The 23,717-nt window shown below is 36.6% G+C and overlaps 2 protein-coding genes, 1 long non-coding RNA gene and 1 pseudogene across 4 annotated transcripts in view; 1 reads left to right on the top strand and 3 right to left on the bottom strand.

Moving 5' to 3' along the window:
- Window positions 1-23,717, bottom strand: part of LOC139133082 (thymidylate synthase-like) — a 396,310-nt gene that overhangs the window by 323,398 nt on the left and 49,195 nt on the right. The gene's annotated exons all lie outside the window — the stretch shown is intronic.
- Window positions 11,259-11,693, bottom strand: LOC139143507 (gem-associated protein 6 pseudogene; annotated as a pseudogene).
- On the top strand, window positions 13,118-16,273 carry LOC139132954 (uncharacterized). Its single transcript, XR_011552505.1, has 2 exons — window positions 13,118-13,436; window positions 14,224-16,273. It is a non-coding gene; the product is annotated as an uncharacterized lncRNA (long non-coding RNA).
- On the bottom strand, window positions 16,035-22,866 carry LOC139132941 (uncharacterized). The gene is made up of 3 exons (XM_070699288.1): window positions 22,193-22,866; window positions 20,849-20,979; window positions 16,035-19,384 (listed from the first exon to the last, which is right to left on the bottom strand). The coding sequence occupies exons 1-3, from the start codon at window positions 22,831-22,833 to the stop codon at window positions 19,188-19,190; spliced, it is 969 nt and encodes a 322-aa protein (XP_070555389.1). The 5' UTR covers window positions 22,834-22,866; the 3' UTR covers window positions 16,035-19,187.

Below are 23,717 nucleotides of genomic sequence, written 5' to 3'. Positions count from 1 at the left end.
CAGTTGGTAAAACTGCTTCTCAGATCAAAGAAATTATTCAAAGATGTAAAACAATGATATCCAATTCAAGGCCTAGGCCTGTGACAGCTTCACAAGGAAAATGCAGAGTTTTTTCAGGGTCATATGACCCTGCGCACCCCCAGTACCAAAATAGAATAGTCCCAATCTGATGTCACATCTGCGATTGTTTACAGTATTTCATTCACGCACGCGATGTTGGTTTTTAATTCTCTTCACATGCATTTTCATTTGTTTAAAGCAATTAACATTCCATCTGTGAAGAGTTTTTACCGGTGTCCATAACAATTTTCATTGCTATGTTGCTGTTTTCACAAGATACTGACCGTTTGATCTTTGAAAGTTTAGTTGCTTTTATGTGCAGCCAACACATGCCGGTGTGTTGACAGACAGTTCATGCTATTTGCTATGCTATACTGTTGATTGGCAGCATACATGACATCTTCGTTCCGAGTTTACTATGTATTTCAAGATGGAGGGGAGTCAAACGGAAATTTTACCAAATTGTCACTTCTGTATCTAGGGATTGTCTAATGTGTTTAATTTGAAATTATTTTGTCATTTAAGTGCAGAAATCGTCACTGGCTTTTGCTGTGTTTTGGCTATGGACGTTGTAAAACAAAGAAGCTACAAATAATGTGTCTTTCTTTCGTGTGATCGTACAGAAGTTGACCAGTCGGTGCCGTTGTGAACATTTTGCCGTTGAACCATATAGCCGTGGGGAGATTGAAAATGTCGCAGGCTTGAACGATAGCACTGCGTGCCGCGACGCTGTTTTGGGCAAGGTAGAACTCTGATTATTTAATTCACGCAGGCTGCGGTTTGGCGTTGTTTTCAAAATGTCACAACATGCATTTATCTTGTGCCGTAGGACTGCATATGTGGCTATCACATGAGGGCAACAACATGTCAATTGGTGTACAACAGCTGTTGTCACAGATATGGAGATCAACCAATCAAAAGTTTGGATTCACGCTATATTTTCATTCATGCCAAAGTGTCGTAATTAGTTTTTGTTTATTTGCTACTACTTCTTCCGCCGTCAGACAACACATATTCCTTCAGTGTTGGGACCATGCTTCACCCAAGCAGGAGGATCGATGACATGATGACCCAAAATTGAGTGGCACAAAATTACCACAAAAAAATTTTGGTGGCAGATTGACAGGTTTTGGTGGCAAATATGCCACCATTGCCGCCCACCGATTATTTCGAACAGTGACTCCTAGCTGTATTGCAAAGACCAGTGCATAATTAATGAGGTACGGGATATGGCACAAAAAGGATCCAACCAAATATGAATGGTATAGCACTTATGGTACTGATTTATAGGCCAATATGTTAAATTGAGGTCAAAGGTCATCATAGTAGTGTGATATTTTGTCCAAATAGTAATTGCTCCCATTCTTATCCCTATATGTACCAAAAATCAGACCTCAAGCTTCTTTTGCTAAGAAGTAGATATGCACATAATAAATAGTTACAGGATGTGGTGCCATTAGATGGTTCATCAAATCAAATATGACGGGTGTAGCACTTTGTGTAGCTAATTACGTAGTGGGCATACTTGTTAAATTGAGATGAAAGGTTATACTGGTCATGTGACATTTTGGCGAAAAAGGTTTGATTCTACTCTTATCCATGTGTACCAAAATTAGACTGCTAGCTCTATTTGCGAGCCCACAATGATGATGTGCATAATTAATGAGGTACAGCATCTGGCACCACAAGATCCCCTATCCAACCAAATGTGAAGGGTATAATACTTGTGGTAACTGATTTATAGGCCTATTTGTTAAATTGTGGTCAAAGGTCATTTTGGTCATGTGACATTTTGTCAAAATATTTTGCTCCGCCACTGATCCCTATGTACCAAAAATCAGGTCTCTATTGACTAGCTCTGAATTGGATATGTGCATAATTAATGAGATACAGGATGTTGCACCGTAAGGTCCCCAATCCTACCAAATGTGAAGGGTGTAGCACTTATGGTTACTGATTTAAAGGCCTGTTTGTGAAAATCGAGGTCAAAGGTCATCTTGTCACATGACATTTTGTCAGAATAATTTGCTCCCATACTAATATCCCTATGTACCAAAATTCAGACCTCTCGCTGTATTGGCTACCACCGAATTAGATATGTGCATAATTAATGAGGTATACCATGTGACGCTATTAGATGCTTCATCCCACCAAATATGAAGGGTTTAGCACTTGTAGAACCGATTTTGTTACAGCAAGGTCAAAGGTCACGTGACATATTGGCAAAAGACTTGTTTCTATACTTTCCCTTGTGTGCCAAAAATCAAACCTCCAGCTCCTCCTTTGGGAAACCCAAAAGTAGATAATTGCGTAATAAATGTGGTAATTCTAATATAGCGCCAATATATATTATTGCCTGAGTACATGGGGTTATGAGCCCTGTCATGTGACATTGTTCAATCTTCTGTCATTTCAGAGTTTGTCTGTGACTGCAGTTGTAAATGCCTCCAGCTGAAGGAAAACTTCACAGCTTAAGAAAGAAAAGTATAAAAAGTAATCTATAAAAAAAGTATAAAAAAGTGAATCACTGCATGGCACTATGCTGTTTTCAGTGGACTAGGTAAACAGAACTTGTGAAGTTTGTGCAGTTATTTTTATTCCATTGTACACTTTTATTTCCCACAGTCCATGTTGTTTTTAAGTGTATCTATTTAATTACACGTAAGTGATTCTTCTTTCTCATTAAATGGATAAAATATGTTTATTGCTTATATAGTTTGATGTCTTATCCATGGAGAATCAATTCCATTTGTTCAAAGCATGCAGATGATACCTACATTGATTCAATACAACCAAATATCATATCTTGAAATTGAATAGAGCTGGAAACATTTGCATGTAAGACGAACTTTAATGTATGATATATGCAAGAATAATATCTCACAATTTCTACTACATCAGAATGTGAGTGTTCATGACAGTAACCTGGACTACCGGTATATGTGGTTTTGACATGACATTTATATGGCTTCATAAAAGGTTTAGACTGTTTTCCTTTGTTGTATTCAGTGCAATTTTCTCCAGTTCGATCCTCTGTAATAAATTAGTATTTTCTTCATCCTACCCCAGGTGTTGTCTTTATATTGTTAGTAATGTGTGATTTATTTTGCCGTTAGGGTAACTTTAACTGTGCGATTAATCTAACAGACTGCAACAAGGTGATAAGGATCTCCAACTAGTGATCTTGTATCTCGGGTCACATCGTCGAGCGCCGTGAGTGCACAGATTTTAATACGTACAACTCCCCCGTTGACAACCGTGGATCTGCTTCTGATCGCGACGATGACATGTTATCATCTAGAGAACATAGGGTAACGACTTCTGATCCCAAGTCTACTCCGCTTGTCCAGAAGTCCTATATGTCGGAAGTCGTGCTTAACGCCGATGTATGCCAGGACAAATCACCATCCTCCTCAGTCCCGACATTGAACTCGAAAGGTTTTGATGTCAGCGCTAGTCGCAGTTCAGAGCGGAGTCGTGGTCATCAGTACAACAACTTTACAGGCGCGTATGCGAGAGATCCTCAACAGACTCATAACGTGATGTTGCTAGGTGATTCTAGTATTAAATATGTCCGGTCAGATGTGTTATATAAAAATAGAAGTTCTGTCAAAGTTAGAGCTAGTGATATTGACGATGCCCATGCACGTCTTCGTAATTTTCAATATGGTCCAGCTGAGAAATTTGAGATTGTTATCTGTCATGTGGGTTCAAATGATGTTGCTGACAACATGAAGATTTCATCATTGATGGGTTGGTTTCCTTATGCAATACAGCCAAACAAGTGTGTCCAAATGCAATGTAGTTATTTCAAGCATTTTGCCATTTTGGGGTGCTGATTCATATCTGAACGACAAAATTGCTTTTATTAATGATCATGTCAAAAGAGTGTGCGCTTCTGTTGATAATTGTGTGTTTGTTACTCACAATAAATTGAGTAAAAGCCGCCATCTTTTTCACAGTGATGGGGTTCACGTCAACCCGCAGGGTACTAGTTTACTAGTTGGTGATTTTAAAGGGTCTGTGAGAGCTTTCTTACGGAGTAGGCACAGACGACCTGCCTATCATTCATGGAGTGATCAACATGATAGAGGATTTCAATATAATAGTCATACATAGTCCTCGCCAGTTCAATATGTTTAGTACAAGTCAGATATCCCGATACCGTAGTAATGGTAAAACTCATACCAACAACATGTATACTGATCGAGTTTACAGATATTACTAGTGTGTCTTTGACTGCAATATTGTGATTGCTACATGTAATTTTCCTTGAAATTTTGTATTCCCTTGACTTGTTTTGTTGGTTTTGCCTTGGGGCCAGTCTGAACAGTCTCTTCACTGTAGTGTTCGCTTTGCTTTCTAAATAGTTGCCTATAGGTATTCATACTGTGTTTGTGCATTTAAAGGAATTTACTGCACAGTGTACTAGAAAATTTAAGAGGAGTAAGTTTGTCGTTTATTCCATACTGTGTTGCATTGTTGCTGTTTGTCTTTTTTATAACTTTTTTTAACTAATGTGTTTCACTGCTTTGAGAAAGAGCCCTTGTGGCCCAAAACAACCTGTACGTTCTCATCTGCGCATTGGAAGTTGGAATATTCAGGGTGGTTTATCAAATAAGTGTAATGATAGTGATTTTGAATCTATCATTAATAAGTTCGATATTGTTTGTATGCAGGAAACTTGGCTTTCTAAGTCTAATGTTTTACATTTAAATGGTTATAGTTATTTCAGATCAGATCGTATTATAAAAAATAGACGTAGTAAGCGTGCTGCTGGGGGAACTGTTGTTTTCTTTAAGTCTTGCCTCAAAGAGGGCATTCATAAACTTGGATCTAATATTTCTGATTTTCTTTGGTTTAAAGTAGACAAAAATGTTTTTTCTTTAGAAAAAGACATATTTATTTGTTGTGTTTACATACCTCCACAAGGATCTGTTATGCATTTATCGAATGATTACTTTGAGACTCTTCAGTCAGAGATGTTAAACTATTCTCACTTAGGGGAAATAATCCTTTTTGGTGACTTTAATGCCAGAACTGGTAAGCTTCTAGATTTTATTAAACATGATGATGTGACTTTTGTCCCACACCTATGGGTTATGTACCTGACATTATTCAGGAAAGGATTTCAATGGATAATGGGAAATCTTGTAGTAACTATTTTGGTAGACAACTTTCTGAATTGTGTTTTAAGAACAATTTATTAATTTTGAATGTAGAACTGTTGGAGATTTAAATGGTAAACCCACTTGCTATAAAAATAATGGATACAGTACAGTAGATTATTGTATTGCTGCTAAGAACCTTCTTGATGATATTCAATATTTTAGAGTATATGATTACACACGTTTTTCTGATCATTGTCCAGTTGTATTTCTATTGTTTTAGGTACTTGTTTCTTCTTCCGCAGTTGATAGCACTGTTTGTAATCCATGTCCAAGCAGATATATTTGGAATGATGATGCAAAACAACAATTTTTAGAATCTTTGCAGAGCTCATCCATTCAAGCTGAGCTCAGTAATTTCAGTACTGTCTGTAATAGTTCTACTTCATGCGATGAGTCTGTTGCTACCTTTGAAGCTATTATCCACAAAGTTGCTGATTGTTCTTTGAAAAAAATTTACACCAAGACCTAGTTCCAAAAAATCGAAATCAAAAGCAAAGAAAAAGAAACCTTGGTTTGATAATTCTTGTTATGCAGTACGCACAGAGTTAAATGAGGCTTGTAAACTTTTAAGTCGTTTCCCTTGTGATCCTTTCATTAGAGGTAGATGCTTTACTTTAAAAAAGCATTATAAAAAGCTTATCAAGCAAATGAAGTATATTTACAAAAAGAACTTGCTTGAACAGTTAGAGAATTCTCATTCTGAAAGTACGCAGAATCATTGGAAGTTATGGAAAGAAATCATAGGCGATAGTGTTACTGACAGAAGTGACGTTTCAATTTCTCAAGGGGAATGGTTTAATCATTTTAGAAATTTAGCTGATGGTGGTCATGATGTTTCTGATAACTTTTCTGTACAAGTACTTTCTGATCTGCATTGCATGGTAAAGAGTAATTATGATAATGAGTGTCCTATTCTCAATTGTCCTTTTTCTGAAGCAGATTACTTAAAGCCCTCTGTAAGTTGGAATCAAAAAAGTCCCCAGGTGCAGATGGTATCTTGAATGAAATGTTGAAGTTTGGTGGACAAAGTTTGCGTACTCCAATTTGCTCTTTATTTAACACCATTCTTAGATCCGGTAAGTTTCCCAGTTCTTGGAATCAGCTTTTTTAGTTCCTGTTTACAAGTCAGGTGACAGAAGTGATCCATCCAATTATCGAGGAATCTCAATTAATAGCTGTCTGGCAAAATTGTTCACTTCCGTTCTCAATTGTCGGCTTGTTAAGTACTTGAATGATAAGGGAATTTACACTCCATTTCAGTCTGGTTTCAGAGTCATGAGATCTACTTCTGATAATATTTTTGTTTTGAGATCTGCTGTTGATAAGTATATTTATTCTTCGTATATGAACAAAGCTGATCGCAACTTAAGAAACAAGTATCTTTTTTGTTGTTTTATTGATCTTCATAAAGCATTTGATAAAGTTTGGAGACCAGGTTTGCTTTGGAAACTGAGGAATTATGGTATCAATGGTAATTTCTTTTCTGTGATTAAGTCTATGTATGAAAATGTTAACTATTGTGTTAAATCTAACAATAGCCTCACTGACATGTTTGAATCTAAAGTAGGAGTTAAACAGGGGTGTAATCTGAGCCCTACGTTATTTAACATTTACATAAATGACCTTCCAGGTACTTTTGGCTCCAGTGAGGACAGACCCATTACATTAGATTCATTGCACATCAACTGTCTTTCATATGCTGATGATCTGCTGTTGATTTCAGAAACTCAAGAAGGTTTGCAAAGTTGTCTTGATAAATTACACTCTTATTGTTTGAAGTGGAAGCTTTCTATTAGTACAAAGAAGTCAAAAGTCATGGTTTTTAACAAAAGTAATCACTTACTGAAAGGTACATTACTTACCTATAATGGACTTGCCCTTGATGTTGTGAAAGAGTATTGTTATCTCGGTTTTGTTATAACTCCCAATGGCAAATTTAAAGCAAATTTTCACAATCTTAAGATGAAAGCTACTAAAGCTCTTTTTAGTCTTCGTAAAGGTATTTCTTATAATGGGAATTTTTCTGTGAAAGTTGCTTTAGATCTTTTTGATCATTTGATTGTTCCCATTCTTACCTATGGTTGTGAAATTTGGGGGAATGAAATTAATGATAAGAGTAATTTCTTAAATGATGTTAGCTTTTCTTTCTACAGATATTTACTGGGAGTTTCAAAACATGCTCCCCAGGCAGGTATTATAGGTGAACTTGGTAGATATCCTATCAAATTGCCATAGTCAAACGCATGTTAAATATTGGCATAAGTTAGTTTTCAGTGATGACATTCTGTTACGTTCAGCGTATCTTTCTGCAAGATATCATTCAAAGTGGTTTGAGTTCATTCAAAACATACTAGATACTTATAGCGAGGGTAATATTTGGTCAGCTGTGTGTAACATTAATGCCACTATTAAAATTGTACAGAATAACTTACGCAAGCATTATCAAGTTTCTTGGTACAGTGATTTACACAATGATAATAAGTCTCTTGGGAAGGGAAATAATTAGCTCAGAACGTACAGAGAATTTAAAACTAAGTTTGGTTTAGAGAATTACTTACTGGATATTAAGAACTTACGCTGTAGAAAATTGGTCACAAAACTTCGTATTTCTGATCACTGTTTACAAATCGAGTTGGGCAGAAGGTCAAAACCAAGAATTCCACCTGAATCCAGATTTTGTAAGTTTTGTAAGTCTTCCGTCGAGGATGAATTTCACTATTTAATGAAGTGTCAAAAATATAATAGTGATAGAGAAGTTCTCTTTTCTGCAATGAAGTTGTATTATCCTATATTTGATAGTTTAAATGAAAGAGATAAGTTTTTGTACATTTTAACTTCAGATGATACGCTGTCTCTCATGAAATATATTACAAACACTATGTTTCCCCCAGCAGCTGCAGGTAAAGACATAGACAACAATGTTTTATGCAATGTTTAGTTTTGTTCTTGCTATACTGCACTTTCCGAAGTGTGTTGTTATGCAATAAAGTGTAAAGTGTAAAGTGTATTGCTGTGAGCCACTGAAGTTAGCATGGCCCAAGCTAGAAATAAATATTATTGTGTGTACCAATGAAATGTGACCTACCAGTATAAGTATGGCGAAAGAGCAATGTCTACTTTGTGCTGTTATATGTCTGTAAGTAATCTGCTATGAGCTCTTGTATGTGAATAAGTGGGCTGTTAGGGAGCAGTCAGTTATTATGGCCAGGGATGGACAAACAAAATTGGAGGGCACCTTAAATTTGCAGCATGCAAAAGGAGAGAGGGAGTCATGTATTTTTCAAACAGCACAGAGGGGGGTCACTTGATTTTCATAAGTATGCATGCCATCAAAACGCAATTTCAGTGTTCAAAAATATCCTGGGAATTATAAATGATTCTCAAGAGGAATTTTGCAGCCCTCCCCTGGCTATATAACTGAATGCTCCCTCAGGCCACTTGCTGTAAGCTGCTGTTGGAGACTACATTTCTATATTTCAGTCCAACTACTGGAATCATAACTTTACATTTCCTACAAAATTTTGGGTCAAAATCATGATTGAGGAACAACAGGGGTCAAAATACAGAATTTTATCAACATTTCCTGTGTCAGTAAGTCTAAATAAGGCAAAAAAGAGGGGTTTCAAATCTGCTTTACAAAATCACATACCCTTGCAGTGACAGTACCCCTCCCTTCGATGTGCAATGAGTGACATGAAGTATCCAACTACACAAACATTAACTCAGGTTTTCTGACGAGTATGACTACTTTATTTGTGAAAGATTCAAATAAAATAAATTGTGATTGTTTTAATTTAAAAAAAAGACATTAACTCAGGTTCAACACACCAAATTACCTAAACCCTTGTGAAAAGTAAAGAATGTATGCCATCTGACCAATAGAGCAAAAGTGGCTTAGCTAAGGGTTTCTTATCCTTGCAAAATGAATTCAAAGCCTAGGCAGATACATCAAAAATGCCTTGAATTTTATTCAATGTACAACCCTGGTTACTTTTGAGTGGTCTCTGGTGGTATTGTAATGATAATAATTTGGTGATAATATTAAAAAAGTTACTCGTAATTACTGTCATTGTTGGTGACCTTTCAGATGCCAGGAGATAAAGCACTGACCAGTGATTCAATATGAGAGGGGCCTGAAAGTAACTGCAGAAGTATGCCATAAATGTGATTTTGAGGTCTGCATGAGTTATCAAAATTGTCAGATGGGAAGATGAAAATTTGCCCACGGATTCTTTAAATTTCTCTAAAATGTCAAGGCAAGAAGAAATATTGCCATATTTCTCATCCTCCCTGTGGCTAGGAGCATGCTTTATAACAAATGCAATTTTATTACGGCCTCTGCTAAAATGTTATATATTTTATTCATTCATTACTTCTCATAAGTGAGAGTGCTTGTTTGGACAATCAGAAAACGCCTTCCATATTATACAGGTAATGTTTTGATTAAGTTCTGTACAGCCCATGGTTTCTAAACTGTTCCAGTTATAGCAACATACCGGTACGTCCCTAGTAAGTTAGGCTAGGTTAGATAAAATATAAGGTGCTAAGTTATCCCTATATACCAAAATCAGATATCCAGCTCTATTGGCTTGCTCAGAATGAGATATGCACATAATTAATGAGGTACAGTGTGTGGTGTCATAAGGTCTTCCATCATAACAAATATGAAGGGTGTAGCACTTGTAGTTACTGAGTTATGGACAAATATGTATATTTGAGGTCAAAGGTCACCAAGGTCACGTTACATTTTGTCAAATAAATTGTATTGCTAAGTTATCCCTATATACCAAAAATCAGACCTCTAGCTCTATTGGCTTGCTCAAAATTAGATATGTGCATAATTAATGAGGTACAATATGTGGCGTCATAAGGTGTCCCATCATACCATATATGAAGGGTGTAGCACTTGTGGTTACTGAGTTATGGACAAATATGTATATTTGAGGTCAAAGGTCACCGAGGTCACGTGACATTTTGTCAAAATATCTGATATATCTGTGTGAACGGAGGGACATGACCCAATCTATAAGGCCCCTGGACTTCATCCATGGGGACTAAAAACTGTGTCACTGAATCCTTTTTGCAATATGAATACGATGAGAAACTAAATTTTTATTTTACTTGGCCTTATACATGGGATTCTATGGACAGCTGACTTATACATGGTAGTCTATGGTGGTGTAAACTAAAAAGTCCTCTAACACGGCCAAATTTGATCGCATTGTGAAACAAATCGACGTGCATCTGTATGGGGTAGGGTACTATCCTTGTGCAAAGTTTGAAAGAAATTGACCAGGGCATGTCTGAGATATCTGCGTGAACGGACGGACGCACGCACGCACACACGGACGGACATGACCAAACCTATAAGTCCCCTGGACGGTGTCCGTGGGGACTAACAATGCAAACAATAATGTACAAACTCTCTACCCACACATGGTCATTCCACAACACTGGTAAATTGACACTATGATCACGCAAAACGTTGTGAAGGAACTATAGATAAAGACGTTTTCAGGAAAGAAATTACATATATTAATGACCTGGAAAGCACACAGAATCCAGAGAGGTACAAGACAGCCAGTATTAAAGAGCACCTCATCTTTCAGCTGCTTTCTCTCAAAGTACAAAACATTACTGTGATGTCATAAATTTCTCTGCAATTTTAGGTTTTTGTTGCTGTTTACCGGCATGCTTCATGTCTCGATGTCATCACAGAGTTTGCATCAAATACACAAGTACACCAATCTTTAGGGTTTATCGTGCCACTGACTTTTAAAATCATAACTCTACTTCCTTCAGATAAATGCAGATGTTATTAAGCCATAGCTTAGTCCTCCCTTTTATATGAAGTCTTTCCAAGAATACTTGGATATCACATCAGATGTGCCTGACAACAGTATGGCCATGTTGTGTAGTCACAGTACAGTAAGCTTGGTTTCCTTCAAAGACTGGAAACACTAAAACTTGGATCTTAGTTGATGTTACGTCATACTACGATAGAACTCCAGTATTTTTCATAGTTAATCATGATTCAGGTTTTGCTCTAATCAATGACTGTATGCGTCCAAGTATGATCTCATTTGTACTGATGCAATTTTCTGCAGTATATGGAGGTTCAATGAAAAGTGCTTCAGAGATTGACAAACAGTTGCCATTGTCTCCAGACTCTGTCACTGGTATTCTATTTTTTTCCAGCCATTCTTTGAGGTTAACTTTCCTTTCCTGGAGTTGTCCCTGAGTGTAGATGATGGTATTGTCTCTTGCAAACAGTCTGTCTAGATCAGCTTGATGAGTATTGATTTCACTGTTGAGAACTTCAATGTGTCGTACTGCATGCCCCATGACTACAACTATTTTGACAGCCATATCTTCACCAAACTGGGCCAGCACAAAACTGAAAAGAGAGCATTTACAAAGAATTTCATTAAGGGCAATGTTGTATGATACTACCAATGCCATTGTGAATCATATTTTTCCCATAGCAGCTTCATACCACCTTTAGACCAATGATAATGTTAGGAAACTTGGTTATACTATGCATAATGTAAGACTCAGCAAATTTGTCAAGATCATGGTCAAGATACGGTCAAAGATACGGTCTGCTATCGTGATGCGTTTTCTTTTGTACCGTATTATATATTAGCAAATATAAATTTGATCTGACACTTTGTCCATGAAACCCTTGTTGCTAGGTGACATGAAGCTAGAATATGAGATAACCTGCCATATATTCACCTTATAGTTAACACAAATTCATTGGGATTGTATATACTGGTATATATGCATTTGAGGGAAACAATTGGAGTATCATGAATGCACTGGAAACTGGAAGTTGGTAAAAATATTGGCTGTATTTTTGGCGTGAAAACTGTCTTCGCCATCACTTCAACCTCTTGTGAAAGGTTTGTCTTCCATTGGACATATTACATGAACTGCTAGTTAACACATATTGAACCAATCTTTTTGAGATTGGGGATACGGCCAAGTTGTCTGTGGCTTCTCTGCTAGGTGTCATGTTGTGAGTTCGAACCCTGTTGAAACCACGATATTTTCTATCCTGGGTTGATAGCTCTGCTGGTGGACTTCCCCGAGGCTGTCTTTCGCCCAGTTTAAGCGATGTATTCATTGCTTCGCTTCGATAAAGTTTGTGTGCGATGTATGATAGTGAACGTACGAGCATGTGAGTGCTTCACGAACTCTACAGCATGTAGAACCAATCTTTTTGAGATTGGGGATTTGGCAAAGTGGTTTTGTCTGTGGCTTCTCTGCTAGGTTACTGGGTACCGTACGTTGTGAGTTCGAACCCTGTTGAAACCACCATATCACCACAGGCATCAGAGAATACAACAGGAAGTGGTGGTCATAGTTTGAGCACACTGCAGTTTCTCCTGTGGTTTGAGTTTTCGATAAGGCTAAGCCGAACGACTAAGGTAAGGCATTACTCACAAATATGGGTAGGGGCTGGAGGAATTGCGATTGAAATCTGAATTTATTTTAAATCCCCCTTTAAGTACCCTCAAACACATTTGAAATCCCACCCGTCTACACGGTCAAAAATTTATCCACTAGTATGAGCAAACATTTATTAGATGGGCTGTTCTGTTATTGTTATTTATAAACAATTTGAAGGGGTAGTAGCTGTACATGTATTAAATTCAGTAAATTTTCAATCAGTATGCTAGTACTAGGTAACTGGCCGACGATTGCGACTCAGTGGCCGAGCTAACGATTGGCTGATTTTTCCTGTGTTCAAACTTTCCAAACACCTGCCGCTATTGCAGGCACAGGCGCTGCGACTTGCTTCGGGAAGTACCTATGATAAGAGACGATCGAAGCCGGCTTGTATACCGGAGAAGAATAGTATGCTCGATTTCATGGTCACCCATAATGCAATGCGCGTTGGCGTAGTTCCGGTTTCGTCACTCTGTCAGCAGACGACTGAATAAACAATAACAAAAGTAATGGAGAACGAATCGCCGCACACGCCAAAAATTTTTAGAAAAAGGGGCAGGGGCGGTGATTTTTGCTGTATACCTGGCTGTTTTAACACGAGAAAATCTGACAAGGTCAAGAGATCGTACTTCAGATTTCCTCCCGAGAAAACTGGACAGTTTTCGCTGTGGACGAAGTCCATAAGGTTAAGACGTGCCGGCTGGTATCCGCGACATTGGGATCGCGTTTGTTCCGATCACTTTATAAATGGTGAGATTTACTTTAATTGGTTCAAAATTTCATACGCATTTTGATAAGTCTTGGTTGATATTTTCTAAGTTCATGAAAAATTCAGTCTCGGGAAGAATGTTTACCTTCCCTAGCAGTGCTGTGATCCGCGTGAAACTGAAAGTATGGGTTGCACTCACAGTCGCATGAGGGCTGTTACACAGCCGGTGACATAGGCTCAGTCACCGGCCGTCTAATAGCCCTCAACCGACTGTGAGTGCACTGATACTATGATGTATTCGGTCGAGAGGGATACTAAAGTCCCCCTTACCCCATGACTTTGTACATTTCATCAACCCATGGGAAAATTTTAGCACAAACTGAGCGCTGGAAAGTATTGAAGACCTAGTCTTCTATTTGTTCATGATATGTTTGTGTGGGCACATAAAAAAATTGGCGATTGTTAAAAAATCAGAGATAATGTTAAGGCACAGTACTGTGGTTAAGGGCTTCTTATGAAAAAAAAAGCACAGAAAAAATGCTGAGTCAGCACTTTTTCTCCAATGGCTATTTATGGTAGGAAAACTTGAAGATTTCTGCAAAAAACAAGCATGGTGACCAAGTGTTTATCGTACATATTTTGAATTAGTTCCCCATTCTGAATAATTTCTGAAAATTTCAATAAATTGACAATATTCTATAAATGGTTTCTAGCTTTATGACATACAATACTGTGGTAAATGACAATAGTGTATTGATAATGGGTAGTCCCCTACCTTAAGTGACTTTAATTTTATCAGTTAGTGTAATTTTTGATTATTTTATGTAGGAGTCAAAAGCAGAAACCCAGACCATCCAGGGTATGTTCCAAGGATATTTAAAAGAAATGAGGTGACACCAAGGAAAACTTTGACATCAAGTAAATTATTAAAATCACCATTAAAGGAAAACACGCTATAGGTCAACATCAAGCTTCTAGACGAGTAAGGAGGTCATTGTTTAGGACTAAAGATGCAACAAAAGGAAGACCAATCAATAACATAGCGCAAGTAGTAACAACAGCACAACCATTAAACCATGACTACCTCCAGACAGAAGTTGATTTGAGATGTGAGGAAGAGTTAGGAAAGTATATGCCAGAAATTAAAACTAAAATTGAAGAGTTAGAAGAACAGGTGAAACTTAATAGTACCAGGGAATTACAGCTTTTAAGTCTTGAGAATATTAAGGACAATCCAAAAGAAATGCAGTTCTATACTGGTTTTCCAAATTTTCACACATTCCATGCAGTATTCATTTTTCTTCAACCCAGAGCTAAAAATATGCAATATTGGAGAGGTCAAGCAACTATTGACACTCAACATTTCCTAGATACAGGTAGATACATATATAAGCCAGGGCCAGAAAGAAAACTTTCGCTCTTAGAGGAATTTTTTTTTAACATAGTTAGATTAAAAGTTGGATTACTAACAGAAGATATTGCCCGTAGATTTAACATTTCAGTTGGTACTGTGTCTTCTGTTGTCACATCTTGGATAAACCTTATGTATTCTGATTTGAAGATGTTATGTGAGCTACCATCTAAATCAGTGATTGATCAAAATCAGTCTTCTGTCATGAGCACATTTTCTGATGTTAGAGTCATTCTAGATTGCACAGAGCTTTTCGTTCAAAATCCCAGCAAATTAGATGCAAAGAAGCAGCTCTTTTCAAACTATAAACATCATAATACCTACAAGTTCCTGGTTGGAATCAGCCCACAAATGGGGGTGACATATGTAAGTAGAATGTATGGTGGACGGGCCTCAGATCAATTTATCACAGAATCATCATCAAATTTACTTGAAAATCTAGACAATATTAAAGGTTCTGTTATGACGGATAGGGGGTTTCTCATCCAGGGTATAATGAATGACATGGGAGTACATATCTACATGCCAGCATTCAAAGGTTCTGAAAGATGTCAGTTCAGTGCAGATGAAGCTGCCTATTCAGAAAAAATTTCAAAAGTGAGGATACATATTGAGCGGGCAATACAGCGAATAAAAACATATCACATTCTTGATGGAGATCAGAAATTATCCATGAAAGATATTGAAGAGCAAGTTTTCACTGTTTGCGCATATCTTGTAAATTTCCAAAATCCAATAGTAAGGTGAGAAGTGAATATTTTTGTCCCTTCTGGTCAACTAGGTAGCTTTTGAGAGTTAAGATTGCCATCAGCCTCAGATGCCATCAGTCTCAGATGAAGAACAGTATTTTTATCTGGAAGAATTAGTACTACTGACAAACTATTATGATTTCATGTACAGGCTGTGATATGAAATATACAATCAATGAAAAAAAAACTCATATTAATATAATTCTATTAAACAGCCAGATGCCTTCTGAAGTTGAGTCTGCAGGTTGGAAATTTTTTTCTTTTTTTTTGTAGGCTCAAAAATCAGTGTGTGCCCATATTCCAGGCTGTGTGAGTCAAAGTTCTGGTCAAGCTACAGCTCAGATAACCAAATAACATACAGATTGTTGGGATAGATCATATTGTACTTTGCTGTGTATCCTTGAAGTACTTCAGTATAAAACCAAAGCTTGTCATATTTCAACTATTTATGGTAGATTCACATGTAACGGACACAATGTCAATCATTATACTATTTATTTACTTTATATACTAGCTCTGAAGAATATGTACACAACAAGGACAAGTAGTCTATGCGCATTGCATGCATAGACTAATTAACTGTGCTACAATGTACAGCAATAATATATATCCAGCTTGCCACAAGCACATTTTGTGGGTTCTTATTTCAAAGTGATGCATGTATTCACAGATGAAAGTTGACTGGATGATCTATAATAAAATATCTTTGAAGATCTTATAGTTTGTGTTATTGTGAATAAATTGATATATTTCAATCTAGAAATACATCTTGGATGTATGTTGACATGAGTACAGCATTATTCGCACATTTAAGACTCAGTCTAAAAAGAGCGATGATGTGATAGTTGCACAGACTTGCACAGTGAAGACTCTATTAAAGGGACACAAGCTGTAACTTTTGACTATTCTGTCAGTATTCTGGTTCTGTGTATCAATTACAGTTTCTTGTTTGAATCCCTAAAGCTTGATGAAATCTAAAATACTAACCTCTTTGAGTGCCAAAGTCTATTTTTGTCACCTTTACAAAATATACCCTGGTCAATTTTGTCAAATTTTTGCCTAAATTTTGATAAAATACTGTAGCCAATGAAATGTGATGTACACTTGGTCCAAAATTATCAAACAATTTCCAGAAAAATTAATAAAAATTAGTAAAATGCTGCATTAAAATTTTGGCGGGAAAAATTACAGCACTTAAAACCTTAAGCTTATCAGCACGGCCTATATGTGTACAGTCGGTGTTGTTATCATCAAAAGTTGAATTCAAGTCCGGACTAGAATTCATTTGTCAATAATAACATTGGTCATTACACATATACAGGCTGTGTTGACAATCAGAATACTGGGCATTCTAGCATCCTATAAAGAGTAGATTAAGAAACTGCAGTTGATACAAAGAACCTGAATACTGACAAAATAGTTAAAAGTTACAGTTTATGTCCCTTTAATTTAGATACAATAATTTCATTTTAAAATGCTATACTATGAAAAGAAATATGATGACTGCAAGTGGTTTCACACAAAATTACTGATTTAGTGAAAAAAAAATCAGTGTATCCCCACACAAAATTTGGATTCTGGAAGGAACAGTTGTGGTTTCTTTGAACAGTTACACTGTTCAAAGTACATGTGTACTATTATTAAACAATGCTTTTCACTATTTTCAACCTTTCAAGATCAGAATTTAAGCGCCATAGAAAGGAAAAATCACATCAAAGATTACAGGAATAAAATTGGAAATATACAGAGTCGTCAATCAAGTCCATATCTTTATCTTTACATATCTTTATGCATTATTTTCATATAATATATTATTTACATGTCTCATATATCATTTCAATATACACTATATAGCCATGCTTCTTGGTGACAGAGTTGACATGCTTTGTCTTATTTCATTCAAAAACAAAACTGAATTTTGATCATGTTCAGTCTACTGTATCATACTTCTTGTTACATAATTATTCAGAATATACAATTTAATCAAATTAATGTAAATCAAGATTTGCCTTGAATGGGAAACTGAGGGATACATGATGCTAAGCAATGGTATATTTAGCTGCAATTTAACTTCATGTATAACAGTACAGAAGTCTTAGAATTCATATGAAAAAAAAAAACAAGGATATACCTCTCAGTTGAACAAGTACACTTGTTAAGTCATAGACAATGAAAATTGACACAGCAAAGATTATACTAGTTCAGCTTTGCTTGCATTACTCTCTGGAAAATCTTAGTAGTGATTTTATTTATTCATAGAATCCATCATTTGCATCCAACATTATTTTCTCAGGATGTTGTTCCCTGCACTTTGTACATATATATTTCATTTTACGACTCTTTGGTAAATGTCTGAAGCCTTCACAAAAAAAATGATACCTAGTATATGGATCACAAACGAGATTAGAATTACAAGCTATAAGCTGATCTCTCACACGGGAAAATCTAGGTGCTCTGTCATTCCTGCAATTATTCTGACAACCAAGTTTCCAATCCTCCCTCTCTCTATCTTTGTTCTCTTCTAATACAGAAAGACTGGTACTAGAATAGTTTTTCTCATGAGATTCACTTTGATTGATATCATTATTACTAATACTACTAGTGTTTTCATGTGTGAATTCCTTGTTATTACCAATGTCAACTTCATTCTGGGAACCATGCTCATGTTTTAATTCTAATGGACAGTCAGAAAAAAGGTGTAAACCACGATGAATTCTGCCAGTTAAAATTTCAGATGACACATATTTGGTGTAGAAATCAATAAGAGATGGCAAGACTTTCTGTTCCCAGAATTCTTTCACTAACTTTAGATGAATAGTTATGTGACCAACTTTTGTCCATACAACTAGATCAGCTGAAATGTTGCACTTAATACCATTTGCATTGTAACTTGTTCATAGTAACCCCGTGAATGATTTGTTTTAATATCAATTCTCCATCACAGTTTAAAATGAAATCTAATTGTTTTTGTGCCACCCCAGTTGCTGGATGTATGTTTCGACAAGAATATGGGCATTTCACTTCAACAACTCTCTTACCATGACATGAGCAAGATACTAATGCATCTGGGCTTACTCGTAGAAATGGATAATTGTTATGCACAAGAAGTCCAGGCCTATGAATGTCAACATTTAAATGTGTTCTTTTTAGCTCAGTTATATAGCTATCAACTGCTTTCTGTTCATGTTTTCTGCCCCATTGAATAGCAGTGGTGTTCAATTCCTGAAAGTTGTATTGCATAATGTCCTTCACTATATTTTCTGGTTTCGCCTTACCATGTTCATAGAAAGACAGTATTCTATGAATTTTTGTCCCAGTTATGGTAGCCTTTCTTTGATCCATCCATGTATCATTGGAATGACTTGCAGACTGACCTCGAGTTATTCTTTCAATATTTTCAATATCACCTGATGAATAAACAATTGACTGGAGTAACTTTTCTCTAGCTTTCTCAAACCCATCATCATATACTGAGTTAAAGGTAGGATGTGGTATTCTATACACTGGTATTGGATAGGTTGTTGTTGTGATTTCAGTACTTACTGGAATATCAAAATCAAAACATTTATCTGGTAATTTAGATGGTAATGTTAAAGATGGCAATGGTACTGTACGGAATGTTGAAATATCAACTATGTTAAAATGGCTGGCATACAGCTATTTGAATTGGCATTTCGTACATCAGAAAGAAGCTGGAGGATACGTTGATAGTTATCGTCAGGAGAGAGTTCTGGTGCAACTTGAGAAGTATAGTTGTCAACAGTTGGACCTTGTTTGTCTGTACTGCGGACAATTACATCTTCAGCTTTCACAGGATGAACTTTGGCACCTGTAATTAATAAAATTACACAGTTATCTTATTTCAGCACAAACCTAGTCCATTCAGACTCTGTTACATCCTCTTACTGGCAACACAATGTTTTTCAGTATTGCTGTAGAATTAGCATGAATAATAGATGCAGGTACAGTGAGATACAACATACTGATCTTAAGCGGTAGTTTTCTGAACTTCAAATAGCATTACCTTTTTCAGATTTCTCTCATATTTATGATATTTTTTAAACTTGCACTCTCAGTGAGGGATGACAGAAAGCCAAACCATCCTATTAAAATATTCACTTTCTCTTACAAAATTCTGAAATTTTGCAAACCACTTGATCCAGCTAACTTTTCTGGTACATGTATTTGATGTTTATATGTACTGTACATTCACCTAGATATACAGGTGCATGTACCAGATCAACAACAGTTACAGCAGGTAATAAATTTGAGTAAAGGCCTATCTCATCATTGCGACATTAAAAGAAAAACATATTTTGTTGATCAAACTGAAAAACAACATTGAACTTCGGCTACACTGTCTGTAGTCATGCTTTTGCACAGTGATTAGTGAAGAGAAAACAAAGTACGGTACTGCGATGAATTAAAGTGACTAAATTGAAGTAAACCTCTTCTATCATACACAAAGTTTGTATTCCTGTGAAAAATCCTGATCAAGCAATATGATTTGAGTCCATTATAAACTTTCAAAGTTTTGAGATTTTACACCGAAATTTCCTTGGTAACATTCAATACGAAGTAAAAATCATGAATCAGAATAGGTTTTATGAAACACATTGTGTGATGATTTTCTTGAATTATAGAAAATGCAAAGTTTGATAAGAGTATTAGAATCATATTCAGGACAGCATGTACTGTATTCATTCCAGTATGAACTCCTACTTTTCCAATAAAAGAGAGAATAAATCATAGGGGAGGGGTTTCATACTTGAATGACGAGTGAATATTTGATAGCAGTAATATGTAATGTTCAATGTATGCAAATTTATCACATTCTTGCATGGCGTAAGTCTAATGCTTGGTTTTCATATTGTTCTCACTAAATAGCAAAAGGAAAGCATTATTTTCTGTGCAAAACATCAATTGTTTTCTATTACCTTTATGAAACAGGAATGTAGATTAGATTCTTCAGCTTAGATATTACATGTCAAGTTACTGTTCATTGCATTGTATTTTTCAGCATTATAAAATATGCAACTAATCATATATTGTTTGTCAAAGTAATCATGTCACAACTAAGGCGACTAATAAGCTGGGATGTAAGCTTTTTTAAACGCAACAAAAAATTGGGGAGGGGCTTATGAATACAGTAATATTTGAATGTGTTAAAGAGATCTTGAAATTATGTTTTGACAGATGTTTTCCTTGAGAAATGTTGGATTTAATCCTCCTGTCGCTCTAGGAAAAACAATGCTAGTTCTTTTAGTGATACATACATAATAATTCTTTGTACCTTTGGGTAAACTCCAAGGACACAGAACATCAGTGACTGATTCATCATCAGGAAGATTCTCAGCCCCACTGGCAACAATCTCACACAGGAGGAACAAAAGTGCACCAACATGGGAGCAAGCTTGTCCTTTGCTAGGGGAAAAAAGAAAACAAGAGCAAATAGCAATATATTATCCTAACAAAACATGCAAGTTACAACTTTAGCAGGTACTTTTCTAACAAATAATACTTCTGTCCAAGGATCACAAACATTATGACCTGAATTGTTTAATGGCACAAATGTACCAGCTGTATGTGTATGATGACACACTTAAATTTCAAGACTTTTGAAAGTGGTACACTATAAAAATGTGTTCTGTTGAATGGTAAACAAATTTCAACAACTGGAACACTTGATCAGTGTACAGTATTCAAAGTCATGTTATGTGTTTTTTCTGCTTTGTTAATAAACTTTAATTTAATGATGAAAATTCAACTTCCCATCATTTCACTGACTCTTTTCAAACCCATTTTGTTTTAAAATGTTTTTGAAACATAAATCACTTCTAAATTTTCAAGACTAAAGAAGTATGGATACAAACTACATGCACAAGGAACAGTCCAGGTTTTTCTTCGACGTCAAGGTATTTTATTTTCACAATTTAAGCAGTAAATCTTGCAGGTACTTGTCAGAGATCATTGACCTGTATGTTCAGTTTTTGTGGATGCACTGCAGAATACTATATGTGTAGTCAGTAGAAGGATTACCGAGTATTAGTAAGCAAACAGCTGGACAGGTTTGTATGGATTTTTTATTGTATATTATATTGTAAAGATCCTGATGTTCCAACTCTTCTCTGTACTAAATGTTTGATAAATCATGAAGACAGTGTGACAGAGATATCCTAGTGTCTGTCACGTGGTAGAATACAAATCCTTATCACTATTGATACATCACCTTTATGTTAATAATTGTATTAAGGGATGAAATCTTATCAGATGGGAGTTTTACCTTTTCATTTCTCTGCCATATTAATTAAAATTCAAAATGTTTGGCGAGTGATCAGAGAATCCAATACAAGAGGCAACATATCATCTTTTTCCTGTCTTCAGATTTCTTTCTGTCATTTGCATTGTGTACAGTATGATAAAAAGACAAAAACCTTGTGAGACACCCAAACTTACTAGACAATTATCTAGAGGAATATCAGTGACCTAACTATCTAAGTTCTATCAGAGTCTGGAGTGTTCAGTATCTACCAGTTTTGTTAGACTGAACCACAATAGAGTAAAATTTACACATTCCCTTACAATTCAACCTGATTGCCTGATTGAGATTACAAAATACTGTAAGCATAATACTTACCCAACTGCACAAACACAGAATGCACCGTAAGGCTCTCCGGTCATCTTGTCAAGGACAACATGTAACCATTTTACACGAGCACTGTCACCACTCTGGGATGGGTTGCACTGGGCTTTCACAAGACAGAAAGTTTTGCTCTCTGTTAGAGAATTATACATCACACTATGTATATTTTTGGCAGAAATGTGTTCATACGATCTGCTCAGCTTGTATCTCTTCAGACTGGCCTTTGTGAAATCTGGATCTTGTGACGGAGATGCTAACAAATATTTTTTCACTGTTCCAACATCAATTTCAGGAATACTTGAAATGTTCTTTGTCCAACCTTGTAGTGATTGTACGTAAGTTGGGGTAAAGCGTTCGAACTCTTTCGTTTCGGTTGCATCCAAACAGTGATCTTCCAGTTTTGGCCCAAACACAACATCGTTTCCGCCCGTAGTTGACAAGTGAAGCTTGTGACACAGCAACACTTCGAGGGCATGTCGACTGATACCTTTTGTGATTATATTAGCTGCTCTACAGTGACTGAGTAAATTGCTATATGAAAGGCTGCGCACATCTTTAAATGAGCGTGGGCGCTTTACAGGACGATCTGCTACTTTGAACGAAATCTCCTTATCGATATCACCAGCAGACGACATATTGTACCTTCAGTACAGTAGCGACGGTAACCGGAACTACGCCGGTGCGTTTTGCATTATGGAGACCACATCTTCAACTTTAAAGCGCAGTGGTCGTCGCGCTGCGCATCCTCCTGAGGGGGTCCCCCTCTGTTGTAAACAAATCCAAGAACGCCGCACATGTTACGGGTTGATCGTAATGTTTGCGATATTGCCGCTTGTTAAAATGGCGGCTGATCTGTCACAAGCATACCAACTAACCAAATGTAACACGCAATAAAAGGTCAATTAATCTAAGTTAAATATCTGCTGAATATTGAACAATAATTGCACGCTGGATTGAGATCACATTTGCTCACGATTTTCTTGAATCAGTTGTATGGGGCTCGGCTACTGTTATCGCTCGAGCTATAGAGCTAGACGTACGCATGTACGCATGTATACGCCAACAGACTATCAACGACCGGGCTCTAGTTTTCGACATCGCTAGCAAGGACGAGAGCTTTCATTTCAAGAGGCCCGACAGGAGTACAAAGACAACAACCCAAACTACAGAAATCTACAGCTCGCAGGGCAATGCCCGCTGCAGCAAGAAGCATCTCTGCATCTGTTCCGTTCCGTGGTCTGTATGAACATCCGTGTCAAACCGGGTCTATGACGCGCTACACTCGGCTGTGTAGAATCCAACTCAACTACAAAGTTTACCCCGTTTGGGGGTGCAAACGAGAATTCCGAGTACAGGTATCAAGTCAAGCGAAGGACCTTTCATAGGTCTTCTTGTTATGTGGGGGTTATCTCACTTGAAAGAGGATTCAGACCTACCCGGCAATCAGGAGGTACAACAACGAAGTTTGCCCAGCACCGGTAGGCCTACACCAGCTAGCGGTTGGATCACTGCCATGACC

Source organism: Ptychodera flava, chromosome 1 (genome assembly GCF_041260155.1).
Source record: "Ptychodera flava strain L36383 chromosome 1, AS_Pfla_20210202, whole genome shotgun sequence".
In the NCBI taxonomy this organism is placed as follows: domain Eukaryota; kingdom Metazoa; phylum Hemichordata; class Enteropneusta; family Ptychoderidae; genus Ptychodera; species Ptychodera flava.
Note: the sequence above shows the minus strand (reverse complement) of the source record. Positions and strands in the feature narration are given on the sequence as shown.